This window comes from Phyllostomus discolor, chromosome 2 (genome assembly GCF_004126475.2).
Source record: "Phyllostomus discolor isolate MPI-MPIP mPhyDis1 chromosome 2, mPhyDis1.pri.v3, whole genome shotgun sequence".
In the NCBI taxonomy this organism is placed as follows: Eukaryota; Metazoa; Chordata; class Mammalia; order Chiroptera; family Phyllostomidae; genus Phyllostomus; species Phyllostomus discolor.
This window is the reverse complement of record NC_040904.2, coordinates 190,635,182-190,652,875: the sequence shown is the minus strand read 5'-3', so window position 1 is coordinate 190,652,875 and position 17,694 is coordinate 190,635,182. Positions and strand designations below refer to the sequence as shown.

Sequence of the window (17,694 nt, the reverse complement as noted above, 5' to 3'; positions counted from 1 at the left end):
ATTTTTCTTCTTCTTTTTTTTTTTGGTATCAATAAAGCCCAGACACTCCTGGTCACTGATGCCTTTATTATGCCTGTTTCCTCTGTACTCAGTCACTTCACTGGGTTTAAGGCATGCTTTGTGTATTTATTTTGCAAAAATAAAACTTTTAGTACAAATTTATTTTTATACAAATTTTTATGGCACAAGCAGCAAATTTGCTGTTTTAAGAAAATATATAAATATCCTTTTCTTCTGTACAAATATCTCCAGTATTCCCTACTCCATTTATAATTTTTAACTGTACATGGCCTGCCTCATCCTTCTCTAAGTATCTCCCTCCCCCCCTCCAGATCTCAGCCAAATCTGTATGTACATTTTTGTGTTGGAGGCAGTCAGAGGAGGAGGGCCCCTCCTCAGGAGGAGTCTGTACAGGGAGACGGTGGCGGAGGGTAGAGGTGATGCGAGTAGCTTCTCTCTGTGTACGGAGAAGGCGGGCAGCTTTCATAGTTCTCTTCTGCTGACAAGTATTGGCTTCGGGGTGTGGGAGGTGGGGGCACAGGCTCTGAGTCATAGTTCAAGTCACTAGTGTAGCCCTTGACTGTTGCCACCGAGGTCATTCTCCGGCTGGGGGCATAGTCACTGTCACAAACATCGGTGCTGCAGGGCGTGGTGGGGGGTGCAAAGTGCCGGTAGCTATATGGCCTGTAGCTGGTATTGGAAGAAAATCAAGAGAAGAGTTAGTTTTATTAAAAAGTGGTTTTTCCTATCAAAATATAGAGGTATTGGATATAAACTTCATCTTGAAGATAATAAGCTACTGCAATTTAAATCTGCACAGACCAAAAGGCAATTTTCGATGGCAGTCCAGAGGTGGAAGATAGCATGCATTTCACATTTGCAGATAAAATGTGATTAGAGGCAATTAAACATGGATAGAATGGAAATGAGGAGGTGACTTTGGATGTGCTCTTATAGCTTTAAGTTAAACTGTATCACGAAATAAAAAAGAACTATTCAGTTGTACTTAATGGTCACGTCTGGAAAACCTGTCAGTTAACACAGTCAGCGTTTAGTCTACTTACAGCGAACCTCACTCATTTCTGCCACTTCACGGTCTGAGAGAAGAAGGATCTTCACACGCTTTACACTACTCAAACAGGTAACGCTCCCTCCACGTTCTTTAACTGCTCTATCATTTACCTGATGAATGATCTAATGATGTCTGACGACTTCATTCTCTTTTTAAAAATCAAGTACTGTACAAGCCAGACTAAACACTGTAGACAGCCTAAGGGGCTCATCATCCCACTCGTGTTCGGTCAGCAGAGGGAAACTGCTGTGGTTTCAGAGAGTTTCGACTCTCCGTGCAGAGATGAGCGTGTTGTCACAGGAGCAGCTTTAACTGAACATTAAAATAATAAATTCACAGAACCAGTGAATTTTCTAATATGTATTTGACCTGACTTATTTTTTACACTTGTTTATTTACCTTTTCAAGTAATTGATAGCTGTTAAAAGTTTGCAGCATGGCTAACTAAAGAAAAAGGTACTGGAAAGAGAGGATCACATTAGAGAAAGTAAGAGCTCATTTAACACCCAGTTTTTCTTTTTTAAAAAGATTTTATTTATTTTTTAGAGCGAGGGGAAGGAAGGGAGAAAAAGAGGAAGACAGCTATCCATCAGTTACCTTTTGCATACCCCTAACTGGGGACCTTACCTACAACCCAAGCCCGTGCCCTGACCAGTAATTGAACTGGTGACCTTTGAGTTCATAGGCCAGTGCTCAACCAACTGAGCCACACCAGCCAGGGCAACGTGCAGGTTTTTCTATCATTTCTACTTCCACCTGCAACTTCTTATACTTTTATATTTTCAATATGGTGAAGTTAATCTTACATGCTTTCTCATCAAACAAAGAAACTGCAAGAGAGGGGCAAGAACAAGTATAAAACTGAAGTTACAATCCATAAAACACCTAGTGACAGAGAGAGCCATGGATAATATCCCCGGATGCAGACCATTCGATACCATTAGGACTTGCCTCAACAGAAATGGCTGCCAAAAAACAAAAGCTACAGAACCTGCCGAGCAGGTTTATTACAGTGTGTGTTTTGTTTGTTTGTTTCTTTGCTTTTCACTACCAATACCGACATGTGTCATAGTATCTTTTAGGTCTTATCATTCTGTCCAATCAGGTGTCAGTCAAGCCTTGGTAAACTTCCTTGGCTTAACATTTAAAAGTCCCAACACTTCCATTTTCACAGGAAAAAACAGGGAGGAAAAGAAGAAAGAAGAATCAACAAATTCTTTTAAGTTCTATTTTAAACGAAAATCTCAACAAATGATAAAAAGTTTCATTGAGAAGAAACAAAATGGGCTTAATTTGAGATGTGGGAAATGACTAAGAATTGTTTTTGATGTTATGATCACTTTAATTAAACATTTTATTCAATTTACAGAAATTTAAAGATTTAAAATAAAATTTTAGGTCTTTTCTTTTTCTGTTTTTTTTTTTTTTTTTTTTAATTTTCAGGTTTTCACCCCTTTATTTTGGCATTTTAAAGCAGACTTATGGCAGGGAAAGCAACACTTACAATAAAATATAAAAATCAATTCAGAGTCTAGCCCATCTCAAAAAAATCTCATTTAAACACTAAAATGAGAATTCTGAATGAGGTAGTATAAACAAGTTTCTACTTGATTTCTATATATCTATATGGTTATAGATATGGGCTATTTGATTGGAATGCTAGGAAACCTTATCTTGAAGACAACAGGCACGTGAGGAATGCCAATAAATACTGGCACTAAGTGTGTAGACAGAGAGTATCAAGCTCTTGACTATTTGCTGGCCTTTCAAATAAGAGGAAAGAGTAAGGGCAACACGAGTGCTTATGTTTATTAACCTGCTCACTCTGCTCTATATATTTATAAATCAGCACAAAGGCATACCCTCCCCTTCGGCTTACAAATACATTTATTTTAGTGAGTCGTAATCTATTCCATGCAATTATAATGTATGTAAACAAGGGCTGAATTTAAGCTTCCCTCAAGTTCTGTGCTCTTAAAAATCCAACTGTTTTAGAGCTCTCACAACTCTGAACACACAAGTCTTATCCCAGTACTTCATCCTTAGACTATCAATCACACCTAACCTGAGCAAATTACCTATTTTGAAATCAGTTTGATGGATAACATTCTCTTAAAAAACACTGCCAAAGCACTGAAGGCTATACTCTTATTGTCCTAAAAGCCAGCATTTGTGACTCTCTTTTAAAAAATGTGCAATGCCCTGAAAGAAAAGAATTTGTGCTAGGAGCAACACGAGTATTAGCAAGACAAGATGCCCATTCTCTCTCGGTGACCATCATCTATCTACGCACTTGGGTCTACATCAAGCCCACAACTAGAGGAATACTTCGTCCTTCTAATAAAGACTTCAATTTATATTAGAGGAGGATGTGTAATACCTGTAGGACCTGTGAGTGGAAGGACTGTTTGAAGAATAACCAAATTCCATGGTGTAATGCGATCGCTCTGTGGCTGGGGATGGCGGAGGGTTCAAAATCTACAAGGAAAATAATGAAATTATTAAAATAACAGTGGTCTACCCCACAGAGAGACTATTAGACTTTCTTTCAACTTCTCTTCTTTCCTCTCTGTTCTATTCCTTCCCATTAGACTATTAGTACACTCCTTCCTTTCCAAAGAACTGACTTTAGGATTGTGGCTCTCCACTCCATACAACACAATGTCATCACGGCTAAACAGTGCAAGGTGATGAGAGGAAATCTATAATCTACAAGTCACTGGTTTAAATTCAGTATAGCTGAGTTTTGATTTTTTTAATATAATTGTTTAAAGAAAAATTACTGACATAGGAGAAGTGCCATGTGCTTCCTCTTTCGGGAGGTCACGGCATGAAGGTCCTAAACGTCTCAGGAGGTACTACTCAGTAGTGCCACTTTTACTAGGTAGAAATTAATGTCCAGTGCTTCCATATATGCTGATTAGTATACAATAAACATAAAGAAAGATTTGTAAGTGCTCACAAGGTGATGGTAAAGCCTTCTTTGAACCTTATATGCCTAAATTCTACACTAAGTTTAAAAACTTTTTACATCACCATCACTGAGTACCCACACTGAAGTGAGGTAAAAATCTAAGATCCTGTGTATCTTAGCATTCAGAGCGAAACAAAGGAAAACAGACTGCTTACTGCAGGGAAGTAAGTGCCTTTGGTGCTTGAAGAACTACTTGATGAGGCTCCTGTGACATGAGCTCGGTCGTAAGGGGGTCCGCTGCTGCCCCCCATGATACTGAGGGAGCTGATCATTGATTTACCTCGAGACATTCCTAAAATGAAGACAAATACTGAAGATGAGAAAGATCAATAAAGATGCATGACATAATTTTATTCAATATTAGGATTATAAATGCCGACAAAAGAGTTCGACTTTGAAACAATTTATGCCCCCTTTTCCTAATAATTATTGAAAGCACTTCATGGAGAAGGGAAATGAATGTTCCCTAGCAGTGAACACTTCCATTGAGAGCTGGCCTAGAGCAAGGCCAAGAACACCTACCGCTCCCTCTGCCTGCCCCAGGATGGAAGCAGAGCTCTTCAAAATGAGATAAAATGAGTGGTTTTCAGTTTCTTAGAGGATTTGAGGAAGAAAGGGCTGTGGAGAGTGGGAGTTGTGGAGCAGGGTAGACTAAACAATAGATTTGGTCAGAAAGAAACTAAAACCATTTTTAAGGGCATAAATACAATGTATGGAAGATTATTTCTTCAGCTAAGTAAATATTCTAATCACAACCACCAGTGCTCAAGAAAAATTTACATTCTTTTCCAAGGTGACTTCCTAAATTGTACTAACTGCCAATTGATATGGTGACACAGAATAGTATCATTAACATTTAAAAAATCGTGTCTGTTTATTTAGTTACACCCAGAACAAGTCCTCATTTTCAGAGGGCTTTGCCTGAAACCTCCTTCTCCCTATTCTCCAAAACAAAGGCTTCTTTACACTGAGGGTGTGAGAAAACACTGACAAGAAATCTGTACCCTCTAGAGCAGGGAGGTCAAACTCATTTTCACCGGAGGCCATATCAGCCCACAGTTGCCTTCAAAGGACTGAAATAATTTTAGGACTGTATAAATGTAACTACTCCTTAACTGTTAAGGAGTTGCAATTACATTAGGCCCTTTGAAGGCAATGACAAAGCTGATGTGGGCCCCCCCCACCCCCGCCCTGTGAAATTGAGCTTGACACCCCTGCTCTAGAGCAATGTGGTTTTTACCCAAGCACAGAACTTCTGGCTACTTGGCTAGGCCTGGATAACCCTAGTCCTACTGTCATCACCTAAAGGTAAGAGAAGACATAAGACATTACATCCCTCCCCGCAGTCACCCAGCAATTTCCAGATCTTTGCTGAAAAGAAATCTTAGTCTATTTTTTGGCCCCCCTTTAATTTGTGGGCTCAGTAGTACTGAGGTCACCTATAGAGAACCTAAAGAACTGTGGTTTACGACTTTTCACCAAGTGACTAGCTGATTCACGTTTAGTAGACTGCATCCAAAAATGCAGTACATATAAATGGCTGTGTATGTTATTTGCTTTATATCCTTTGGCAGTTTCTACCAACCCCTACCTCAGATCTTTTGTGTACAGAGAAGGTGCTAAATGTAAAAGAGAACATTTGTTCTCAAAACCTTTAAAACCCAATGTGGTCTAGTTTGAAATGGACTCTGGGCAGTAAGTATCCTGGTTTCAATTATGGAAAATTGAGAATTCTGCCAGGACCCAAGACTTGATTTTCAGTGGATCAGTTTTAACTCACCTGGAAGAGATCCTGACAAAGAACTTGGGTGTGGCACATAACCAAGGGGCACAGAGGCTGGTCCATGAACTACATAGTCATTAGTCATGGTTTCTCCATCTCCCTTCATGCGTGGACACAACATCCTCTGGCAGATAAAGTATATGGTTCCAGACACAAAAATAGTGACAATTACTCCAATAACTGAACCAACTGTGTTGGTGGGTGGTGGTGCTGGCTCCTCAGTTGGATCTAAAATGAGAATGCAGTGCGGTTATATAATGAAAAACAACTACAGATTCAAAGTAGTAATCAAAAAAAGGGCTTGCGAGCAGACTGTGAAGCTAATGGAGACAACTTAGAAACATTTTTCTTTCATATGGATAGGAGGGGGGATCCAAAAAAACTGAAATTGTCTTCTGGAGGGGGGTTGCTTGTAATACACAGGCTTCCCCTACTAGGTGAGTGTTCCAGAAACCCATCTGTATCAGCGTACCAGCTGGTGTTGTTCTGAGAGGCTACACTCAACTGCAGTGAATTTTTTTGAAGTCTCTTTCAACGCATTGACCATTTCATGATGGGTGATTTATGAGTGCACCTGCCCATACAGCGCTGAGTGTTTAGCAGTTTTTGACCAAAAACAGCATGACCCCTGTGCCACACCATCCCTATTCACCCAATCTCGTCTTAAACAACTTTTTTTTTGGTTCCCCAGGTGAAAAAATGTCCCCAAAGGGAAATGTTTTCCCAGTGTGGAAGAGGTGAAACAAAAAAACGGCAGAAACACTAAGAGACATCAAAACCAACGAGTTCTTTTGAGCAGTGAAAAAAACATCTTGATAGGTGTACTGCATCAAAAAGAGTGCTTTGAAGGTGACTGAACACCTTCAAACATATAAGAATACACAATTTTTAATAAATTCATTCCAGATTTTTGGGGTACCCCTCATACACGTACACCGCACCCCATGGATTATGGATAAATGTTATCATTAGGAATCAAATGAAGTATCCTTAAATGAAGACAGAAATAAACACATTGGGAAGCATAGTATAAATGATAAAAATAAAGATGTTAAGTGAACTGTAGAGTTTTAAATACATATACATGAAGACTTTTTAAATACCTATACATATAAAATCTATCCAACTTCATTCTGTGTATCATTTAAAGTCAACAAACTTAGTTTGGAATCTCAGAGTCAGTTATAGGACCCAAACACATGAACCTGGAAAAGTCATGAAATGTTTTACCTGGAATGGTGAAGCCAAAAGCAACTCTGAACTTGATTTTAGGTTTGAAAAGTGACATTTAGGTCTGGTGAAAGGAAATTAGAAGCTGAAGATGAACATTAGCTCTCTCAGGCTCAACATGCTGCGGCCTTCAGGGTGAGTCTAGCTGCGTGAACGCAAGGAACAGGTCTCTGGTACTTGAGTACTCGAGGACTCAGAAAGCAAGCCAGAGCATGAGAGCACTAAGGAAGACCCTGCCCAAGGCACCCACCTTCACAGGATTGAGGATTTAGAAGCACAGGGCATCAATATTAGAGGTAGAGAGAAAGAACAAAAGGGTACATCCAATTCAGAATGTTACTATTTGACTTAGGAGGAAAATTCTTCCATTCTGAACGTAGTCAGACTACAGGTCACAATTGCAGACCCTTTAAAAACCTTCCTTCTGTTTCATCGTACCTGAAATAACCCATCCCCATAGCTAAACTCACCCTGTGATAGACTGAATAAAAGCAATGAGAGAAAACAGTACCACAAAAGTTACACAATTACATAAGGGCTGCCAATCACATATTTCCTCTACGGCGTCTGAGGCACAGACTCGGCTTAGTCCCGGGAGCGACCATCTCAATTTTTTTAGTGCCCTGAGCATTCCATTCTAATGCCAAGAATCAGGAAAGAAAAGTTTATGCTGACAACCCAAATTCTTAGTCTCTAGGTCACATCTTGACTCACTGAAATCAGGTTTTTATCCTCACCACAACACTGAAATCAGTCTGGCAAAGGTCAACATTCTCCTATTTGCCATATTCAATGAACCTTTCACCTCACTGGCCTTTCTATACGTTCTCTACTTTCAATACTGCTGGCTCTTGTTTTCCTCAAAAATGTCTGATCAATATCCTTCCAAGACACCACTTTCTTAGCTTCACTATCTCTAATTATTCTGTTTCCTTTCGTTGGCTTCATTCTCTTCTGTCTGACTTCTAAGTACTGTTGCTTCCTAGAGTTCTGTCTATCTCCTGCTATTTTCCTCCCCTGCTTAACTCTCACTGGGAGATTTCATCCACTGCCTCCGATTTAATTATCATTAAGAAACTGAAGGGCCCAAACCTCTCTCTTGAGCTACAGACCCATATGGTCAACTTCTTGAACAGCTTCAATGAGACATCTAATGGGCAACTTTAATGCAACATATGCAAACTGAACTCAATGTCACCATCATCTGCCATGTTTCCTAAATTCCAGGAGTAAAGCAGATCATAAATAAATGAGGTGCCTGTAGCAAAGGTATTTGCATTAAATAAAAAACAAAAATAAAGTAATAAAAACCCCTTACATCAGCCAAACATTACATCTGCAGCCAAGATATGGAATGGTACTTCAGTTTTCAGTCCCTGCTACGTATTCTAGTTAATGAACGACTCCAGTCACTCAGTGAGGTATCTGTGTGTCCACCTAAGCTTATCAACTAAATCTAAATGGTTACCAAACCCTTTTATTTCCAAAATAACTAAAATCAATCTACCACACTGCTCCTTCTCAACTTACATCGTCATCATCGTCTGCCTGATCTACAACAGTCTCTCAAGTATTTTTAAATTATAGGCTGCAAGTTATTAGACAGTGAAAACAATTTAGTGGGTTGCAACTAACATTTTAAAGCAGAAAATGTCAGAATGCATTCACATAGTATGGATAAACACTGTTGTATGACATTATTTATGTGTGTACCCATGTCATTGTAACCTCTTGATTTGGTCAAAAGATTTGAAAGCCAACAGTCTAACAGTTTTCCCTGCCTATATAATCTTATGGCCTCCAACGCATCTGCTTCACAGCTTTCACAACTACGCAGCAATGACAACCCTTTACTTAAGTTGCTCAATGACTCTCCATTACTCTGGAATACTGTCCAGGCTCTTCAGAAGAAAAGCAAAGTCCTCTATGATCTCACCTTTACATACGTTTTCTCCTGCTGACACCCTCATGATGCAGCATGTACTCTGGCAGTCCTATTTACATGCTGTTTGCCAAACGTGCCTATTTCACTTTGCTTTTGAATAGGATATTTCCTCTGCCAGGAATTCAATCTCTCTAATTATCTGCATAATTAACACTATTCATTGATCAACATCCTATATCTTCAGCATCACTGTTCTAAAAAGTCTTCCTTGATGAGCTGCATCTTCATTCCTAAAGCTTTGACCACTCTCTCCTGTGTGCTACTTGCAAAGATCTCTAAAATAGCACATTTGATATCATTTATCACTCTCTTTTATCAATAGTATCTCCTGATACTCCTGATACCGTAACACACATAGAGCCAGGCTGTATGTTTTATATATATATTACTTCATTTAATTTTTTCCCACAGCCATCAGGATAAATATTATCTTCAATCCAAAGATGAGGAAACTAAGGTTTAAACTTCCTGGTAAGAACGAAGTTCCTGGTAAGAGGGGCGGGCTAGAATTCAATTCCATCTCTGACTGGCTTTAAAAGCCCTAATCTTACTACTACCCCCAAAATAGACAGCTTTAAGAGCACTGGTGCAGGCACCCTGCATGCTCAGCACATAGTTGGTGTCCAGTAATGTTTCATGAATATGAATAGATACTACAAGTCTCAGTGAATATGCCATTTGAATTTTTTAAAATATCAGCTTAAAGTCTTTATTAAGATTAAAGAATTTCTTTTTTTATTTTCTTTGTTTTTTATTGTATTTTTCCCATTACCATTTAGTTCCCTTATACCCTGCCCCTGCAATCATGTCCATGAGTCCTTTTTCCTTTTTGCTCAATCCTTCCACCCCCAACTTCCCTCACCGTAGCTGTCATCCTGCTCTCCATAATTCATTAAACCAGTTTTGACAGGGTAGACGAGGCTTATGCTGATTTCCATTCAGAACTAGGTTGATCAATTTGGGATATATTATAGATTAGGGCATTGGTCAATAGTTAAGAACCTTGAAGAAACTATAAGCTATTCATCCTAGGGTCTCTAGGCCTGTGCATATACACTGGTACAAATTTCCTCAGGCTGCATTTTGAGGAAGGTCTTAAAGTCACTGCGAGACTAGAGTCAAGAAAAAAAATGGGGGATGTTGAACATGGACTAATGTTCAGAAATTCTTAAGTTTTGACCACTGACTGAGTTCCACGTATCTGTAAACATACCTTGTTTTGGTATGCTTCACTTCATTGTGCTTCACAGATTTTGTATTTTTTACAGACTGAAGGTTTATAGCAACTCTGCATCAGGCAAGTCTATTGGTGCCATTTTCCCAACAGGCTTAGATAATGGTTAGCATTTTTTTTAGCAATAGATTATTCTTTAATTAAGGTATACACATTGCTTTTTAAAACATAATGCTATTGCACACTCAACAGACTACATTACAGTGTAAACATAACTTTTATATGCACTGTGAAACCAAAAAATTAGTTTGACTGGTCTGATTGCAGTATTTACTTTAATGAGGAGGCCTGGGGTCTGGAACTGAAACCGCAATTATCTCCTAGGTATGTCTGTAAACTGTTTCAGAATTTTTAACTTTGGCTGTGGCAAAACAATATTTATTCTTTTCTGGTGCTTTACTAAATGTTCCTATGAAGATTTTTTTTGCATAAGAAAATTGCTGTCTTTAAGGAATTATTAAAAGCGAAACAAAAAATCCCTGGTACAAATAGCTTAATATTAATATTTGTTTCTTAATAAGGAAATAGTGATTACAAGTGAAACTCACACATAAAGAAAAGAAAAATGTATTTTAAAAATTCTCCCTTAAGAGTAATATACAGGTGTTAGTCCTACTTACAACATTCCAGTTCATCTGTTTTGTCACTGCAATCCATATTATGATCACATTTCTTATGTTTTCCAATGCACTGACCATTGGCACAGCGGAACTGATCAATTAAACAAAGCACTGGGGAAAAATGCAAATAGTTTTTTTATTTTTACTATGTTGTAAAGCTGAATACTACCAAGAATCAAAAAAGTACTTTGTGGGAACAAATGAAAACAAATGTGAGACTTTTAGATATATCTTAAAAATCATTCTCAGAAAACTTTCATTGGTAGAGGAAAAAAAATTCCAGCAGGAAATTTCCTATTTTGTCATTTTTTAAAAAAGTGATTTTATTTATTTTTAGAGAGAAGGGAAGGGAGGGAGAAAGAGAGGGAAAGAAAAATTGGTGTGAGAAACATCGATCAGCTGCCTCCTGCAAGTGCCCCTACTGGGAATTGAACCAGCAACCTTTCCCTTTGTGGGACAACAGCCAACCAAATGAACCACACCAGTCACGGGCTCCTATTTTGTTCTTTATGTTAAATTTCATCATTCACTAATAATTCCAAAGAATTTGTGGGGGTTTTTTTTTACCATGTTAAAGGTTAATGGAGGAAAGAAAAAAATAATGAACTTATTTTACATTGAAATAAATTCACTAATTCAAAGTTTATTGGAAACAAGTACTATTTTTACATACTGAAGTTCTTTTGGCCTCATTCCTCTGCTATGCTTATTAATGTGCATAAATCTTATGCATATTAAGTGAACTAAAACAGCAATTTGGAACATGTTACTATACTTAACATAATAAGGTCAAATGTACTTGAAAACCCCAAATCTACCACTGAGCCAAAGCAACACTCCACTCTGAATTGCAAACATCCTAATGGAGAAAGGACTTTATAACTGGGTCTTAAAATTTTTAGATACCTTCACAGTTCTTTTCATCTGATTTATCCTGGCAGTTTGCATCTCCATTGCATCGGAGTACACCATCAATACACTGCCCACTGGTACACTGGAACTGGGACTCTGAGCACACAGGACAGTTAAGCTCATCACTGTGGTCTTCACATTCAGTAAACCCATCACATCGCCAAGCCACAGGGATACAATCAATTTCTCCCGTGAAACAAGTAAACTGCTGAGGAGAACATGTTGGGGGTTCTTCAATAGACAAAGGGGAGGGGAGTAACAAAAATAAAGTAAGTATCACACAGAGGTCAAATACACCTGAGTGGAGCTCATTTAATAATTAATATATATTGTACAAAACACTTCATAATAGATAAAATCTGTAATCCACCCATCTCATTTAATCAGAGAAGAAATAACAAAGGAAGAAACTGATATACTCCACTCTACAGTTGAATCTCAAAATTATATTAAGATAATCCAGACATTAAAGAGTACATATATCATGGTTCCTTCTATAAAGTTCAATAACAAGCATAGCTAAACTACAGGGATAAAAATCAGAACAGTGGTTACTTTTGGAAGATGAGAACTGGCTGCTAATGGACATGAGGGTACTTTTCTTAATGACAAAAGTGCATGTCTTGCTTTGGGTAATGCAGTCGTATACATTAGGTAAAACATGCTACTCATGTAATATGTGCACTAAAAACAATCACTAAATACAAAGAAAAATGCAAAGGTCTTTTTTTAAGACTTCTAAATAAGAGGTGATATCCTTGATTCAATTTTATTTGTGTTACTTCATAGAAGTAAATTTTTCTAAGATTTGCCTTATTTGAGTTAACACCAAGACCCTGATATGGAAGCATTTTGTTTTAAAAAAATGTGTAAAATATATGTAGAAAAGCCCACCAGTTAACCGTTTTAAAGCGTACAGCTCAGTGGCATTGACTATGTTCACAGTGTTGTGCAACACTTGCTACTTCGAAGCACCAGAGCTTAACTCTTTCTGCGCACACACCTGATCTCCCCAACCACGCCGGTCTGTCTCCGAGACCTTCAAATCTTCTGCAGTCCAAGCACAGTGTCTTGGATGCTGCTGCTACTCAATACGTGTTACTTACTTTTTTTAAAAGTAGAAAAATTAAAAGAATAAAATATTCTTATAATACCATTTTTTCAATGATTTTAACTTTTGCATATATAAGCCTTTTCAATCTCTGTTCACAGCAATATGTGTTTTATCTATCTTTTATAGTAGAAAACACTTTTATATCAGCTTATGATTATAATGTTTAATACCTTTATAAACTCAGTTCCCTAGTAATTTTCCTCTCATTAGAAATCAGATTATTTTAACATTCCTGCCACTATAGAGAATAGTTCCTCCCTTCAGTGAATTAACCTATTCAGTTACAGAATAGCTTAAACAATCTGCACAAGGAAATGATAACACATGTACCTCCACATGACAGCTCATCCTGAAGCAGAACCAAGTGCATAGGGCAAGAGCACCGTGTAGTACCATCTCCTTTTACAAGACAAATATGTGAACAGCCACCATTGTCCTGAGCACATGGATGCTGTCCTGCAGGGAGGGGAGGGAAGGTAGTTTAGTTAAAAATCTACCACTTATGAAGTATCAAGAAAACAAAATGTAAATCACCTCAGACTTTAATATTTGCACATGTATATGCTTCCTTGCTCCATCCCTACACAACCTTCAAGAAAATGAGGACAAAGATTTAAAAGTTCAAAACACTGTCTGTACATATGTATATATAAAATATTTTAAATTATTTTAAGCAAGGTAATGACACAGCTCATATTAATTTGTAGGCAGAAGGTTGAGACCTAGATATTGTTCTATTTAATATACAAAAATGCTTCTAAACTATAGAGTTTAACTCAGATCTTTCTAAAAGATCAGATGATATTACTCAAAAAGTATATATTTTTTTAAAATATATTTTTTAAAGATTTTATTTATTTTTTTTAGAGAGGGAAGGGAGGGAAGGGAGGGAGGGAGGGAGGGAGAGGGAGAGAAGGAGAAAGAGAGAGAGACAGAGAGACAGAGAGACAGAGAGAGACAGACATCAATGTGTGGTTGCTGGGGGTTATGGCCTGCAACCCAGGAATGTACCCTGGCTGGGAATTGAACCTGGGACACTTTGGTTCCCAGCCCGCGCTCAATCCACTGAGCTACGCCAGCCAGGGCTTAAAAAGTATATTTTAATATAGAATCCACTGATAATTAGAGTTGTTATAAGAAAAAACTTAAGTTCACAGGGAACTCAAACATTTGGAAACAATCAAAATTATCTGCTTGGTCAACTGCAAAACATAACCTGAAATGATACAAATGTTTCATTTTCCTCATATTTGGGTTAAATTAAATAAATACACAGTCTGGCAACTTTTCAAACTCTGTCTCACAGGTTGTATTTAATGAAATCATTGTTATGAATTTTCTACTTAGCTTGTGTGAAAAGCAACTGGATATCTGTCAGGACAGAATACCAACGTCTAACGTAGAGACACCCATTCATTATCTGATTCTCTTTTCACTGACACATCAGTTCTGCTTTAGCGTGTGCTGATGAGATTGAGGGAGTCAGCTCACTGTCCCAAAACACATGTCAGTCATTACATTAGGACCCACAAACTATATTAGGATCCAGTGTTTCTCGACCCTCAATTCCATGACACTTTTTTAAAGAAAATTTGACTTGGGGTGGTGAACACACAACACGACAATTCCACTAACCAATGTTACCACAATAAATTCAATAAAAAACGAATGTTAACCCAATTAGGGTTCTCAGCACAAATCACAGAATGATGCCTCTCCTACTACTCTGGGCACACAGCAACCCTAAAACCAAACAGAAGACAACAAAGGATGGCAACCCCCTACAACTCCAAATGGAGCTAAAGATACTTGATTCAGACATGCGAAAAATAAAGTAGTTATAGGTGAAATTAGACCCAGACTCAGCAATGATAGAAGAGTTATCTTTCATAATTCTTCACTAGACCTTATGCAGTCAAGTGCCATTTCCTCCTCCTGAGTACCATCACTCCGCCTCAAGTGATCTGCCTATGGGCCATACACTTTTGATAAACATAAATCCTATTCTCTTTAATGTTATTAAAGTTTTAAAATGTTTTTCCAAGTATAAAACCATATTTAAATGTTGAATTATAAAAAAAAGATAACTTTGCCCCCAGGAAGTTTTGAAAAGCTCAAGTGAGATTTTATATCAATTGAATATGTAACTTAGGTACTGTGTCATTATCTTATTTCCATCTATTACATATTCAGCATGAATTATTGTACATGTCACAACACAGAACAGCAACAATGCTAACTGTCAAATTCTTAAAACTTGACATCTCTAAACTTAGCTTCTAAGTCCATAAACAGTGACAACATCATGAAGACCTGAACAAGCAATGGTGACCTCACTCCTCTATTCTTTCATATTCCTATTTAATTTGAAAGCATTGTGCTGAGAAGTTGAGGAGTTTCAATAGTTCTCTCTTTAGTCCTACATTTAACATGATTGCATTCCTGGTACAATCATGTAAGACCTACAGTAGTTACTGATGAGGGTACTTTTGATTGTAGACACCTATTAACAAGTAACTAGGCTAAAGATGATCGCTCATTTTCAAAGGTTTTCTTTAAAAAAAAATACATATATATATAGTTGATTATACTATTACAGTTGTCCCATTTTTCCCTCTCCCCTTTATTCCCCTCTGCCCTGAACCCCCCTCCCACCAGCATTTCTCCATATTAGTTCATTTCGATGGGTCATACATGTAATTCTTTGGCGTCTCCATTTCCCATATTATTCTAACCTCCCCTGTCCATTTCTTACCTGCCATTTATGCTTCTTATTCCCTGTACCTTTTCCCCCATTCCCCCACCTCCCCTTCCCTGCTGATAACCCTCCGTGTGATCTCCATTTCTGTGATTCTGTTCCTGTTTTAGTTGTTAGCTTTAATCTGTTCTTTCTTTTTTTATTTTTAATATATTTTATTGATTATGCTATTAGTTGTCCCATTACCCCCCTTCATTCCCTTCCACCCTGCACACCCTCTCCCACTCACATTCACCCCCTTTAGTTCATGTCCATGTGTCATAAGATCTTTAGCTTCTACATTTCCCATACTATTCTTGCCCTCCCCCTATGTTCTCCCTACCATCTATGCTACTTATTCTCTGTACCTTTCCCCCTCTCCCCTCCCCCTACTCCCCTGTTGCTAACCCTCCATGTGTTCTCCATTTGCTTAGTCTATTCTTTTTTTTTTTTAGGTTCAGTTGTCAATAGTTGTGAGTTTGTTGTAAGTTTTTGACCATAGTTTTCGATCATCTATTTCTTAGATAAGTCCCTTTAACATTTCAAACAATAAGGGTTAGGTGATGATAAACTCTGTTAACGTGACTTTATCTGGGGAGCACTTTATCTGCCCTTCCATTCTAAATGAAAGCTTTGCTGGACAGAGCAATCTTGGATGTAGGTCCTTACCTTTGATGGCTTGGAATATTTCTTTCCAGCCCCTTCTTGCCTGATTTCTTCTTACGGAAATTCCTTTATAGGTAACTGTCTCCTTTTCTCTTGATGCTTTTAAGATTCTCTCCTCATCTTTAATTTTGGGTAATGCAGTTATGATTGTCTTGGTGTGTGCTTCCCTGGGTCCAACTTCTTTGGGACTCTCTGAGCTTCCGGGACTTCCTGGAAGTCTATTTCCTTTGTCAGATTAGGGAAGTTCTCCTTCATTATTTTTTTAAATAAGTTTTCAATTCCTTGCTCTTCCTCTTCTCCTTCTGGCACCCCTATGATTTGGATGTTGGAATGTTTCAAGTTGTCCTGGAGGTTCCTAAGCCTCTCCTCATGTTTGTTTGTTTGGAATTATTTCTTCATTCTGTTCTGGTTGAATGTTTATTTCTTCTTTCTGGTCCAAACCATAATTTGAGTCCCACTTTCCTTCCCCTCGCTGTAGGTTCTTTGTACATTTTCCTTTATTTTACTTTTCATAGCCTTCACTTCCTCTATTTTGCAACCATACTCAACCACTTCTGTGAGCATCCTGATTACCAGTGTTCTGAACTCTGCATTGCATAGGTTGGCTACCTCTTCATTACTTAGTTGTATTTTTTCTGGTGCTTTGATTTGTTCTCTCATTTGGGCCATATTTTTTTTTTTTGGTCTCCGAGTGCTTGTTACATAGTAAGGAGTGGAGCCTTAGGTGTTCACCAGGGCAGGGCAACCCATTTCACAGTGTGTGGTGCTTCACTGTGTCTGTAGGGGAGGGGTCCAAGAGGGAACAGTGCCACTTGCTCAGCTCTCTGCTGGCTTTCAGTCACTTCCCTCACGACCCACAAGCAAATTGGGCCCTTCTGGTGCTGATTCCTGGGTGGGTGGATGGGTTTGTGTATATTCTAGGGCCCTGTGGGTCTCCCCAACAAGCTCTACTGTGAGGCTAGGAGTTCCTCCCACCGCTAACTCAACCCCCACAGGATATTTTAGTCAGAGGTTCTGAAGCTTTATTTCCCCTGCACTGGAACCCTAGGTTGTGCGCTCTCTCTCTCACTCCCCAGTTGTTCCTCCTGGTTTATCTGGCCACTCTGCTAGCCGCCACCTCACCCAGTTTTCACTGGTCCTCCGGCTGCTGCCTTGCTGTGAATTTTCTCTGTCTAGCTGCCCTTCTCACCCCTCCTACTGGTCTGGATGAATGTTTCTTCTTTAACTCCTTGGTTGTCAGACTTCCATACAGTTTGATTTTCTGGCAGTTCTGGTTGTTTTTGTTGTTAAATTTTTTTTGTTGTCCTTCTTCTGGTTGTATGAGAAGACAAAGTATATCTACCTATGCCTCCATCTTGGCAAGAAGTTCAAGTTTTCAATAACATAAAAAGAATATTTTTGGCTACT

The 17,694-nt window shown here is 38.4% G+C and overlaps 1 protein-coding gene across 1 annotated transcript in view; it reads right to left on the bottom strand.

Moving 5' to 3' along the window:
- Window positions 1-363: 363 nt before the first annotated feature.
- The window catches only part of LRP6 (LDL receptor related protein 6), a 138,837-nt gene continuing 121,506 nt past the window's right edge, over window positions 364-17,694 (bottom strand). The window contains exons 17-23 of the mRNA XM_028533098.2: window positions 13,215-13,340; window positions 11,765-12,001; window positions 10,859-10,969; window positions 5,827-6,057; window positions 4,202-4,338; window positions 3,453-3,550; window positions 364-690 (exon numbers count right to left, since the gene is read on the bottom strand). Of these exons, the coding sequence (XP_028388899.1) occupies window positions 396-690; window positions 3,453-3,550; window positions 4,202-4,338; window positions 5,827-6,057; window positions 10,859-10,969; window positions 11,765-12,001; window positions 13,215-13,340 (1,235 nt within the window). The 3' untranslated portion in view covers window positions 364-395. The remainder of the gene's footprint in view (window positions 691-3,452; window positions 3,551-4,201; window positions 4,339-5,826; window positions 6,058-10,858; window positions 10,970-11,764; window positions 12,002-13,214; window positions 13,341-17,694) is intronic.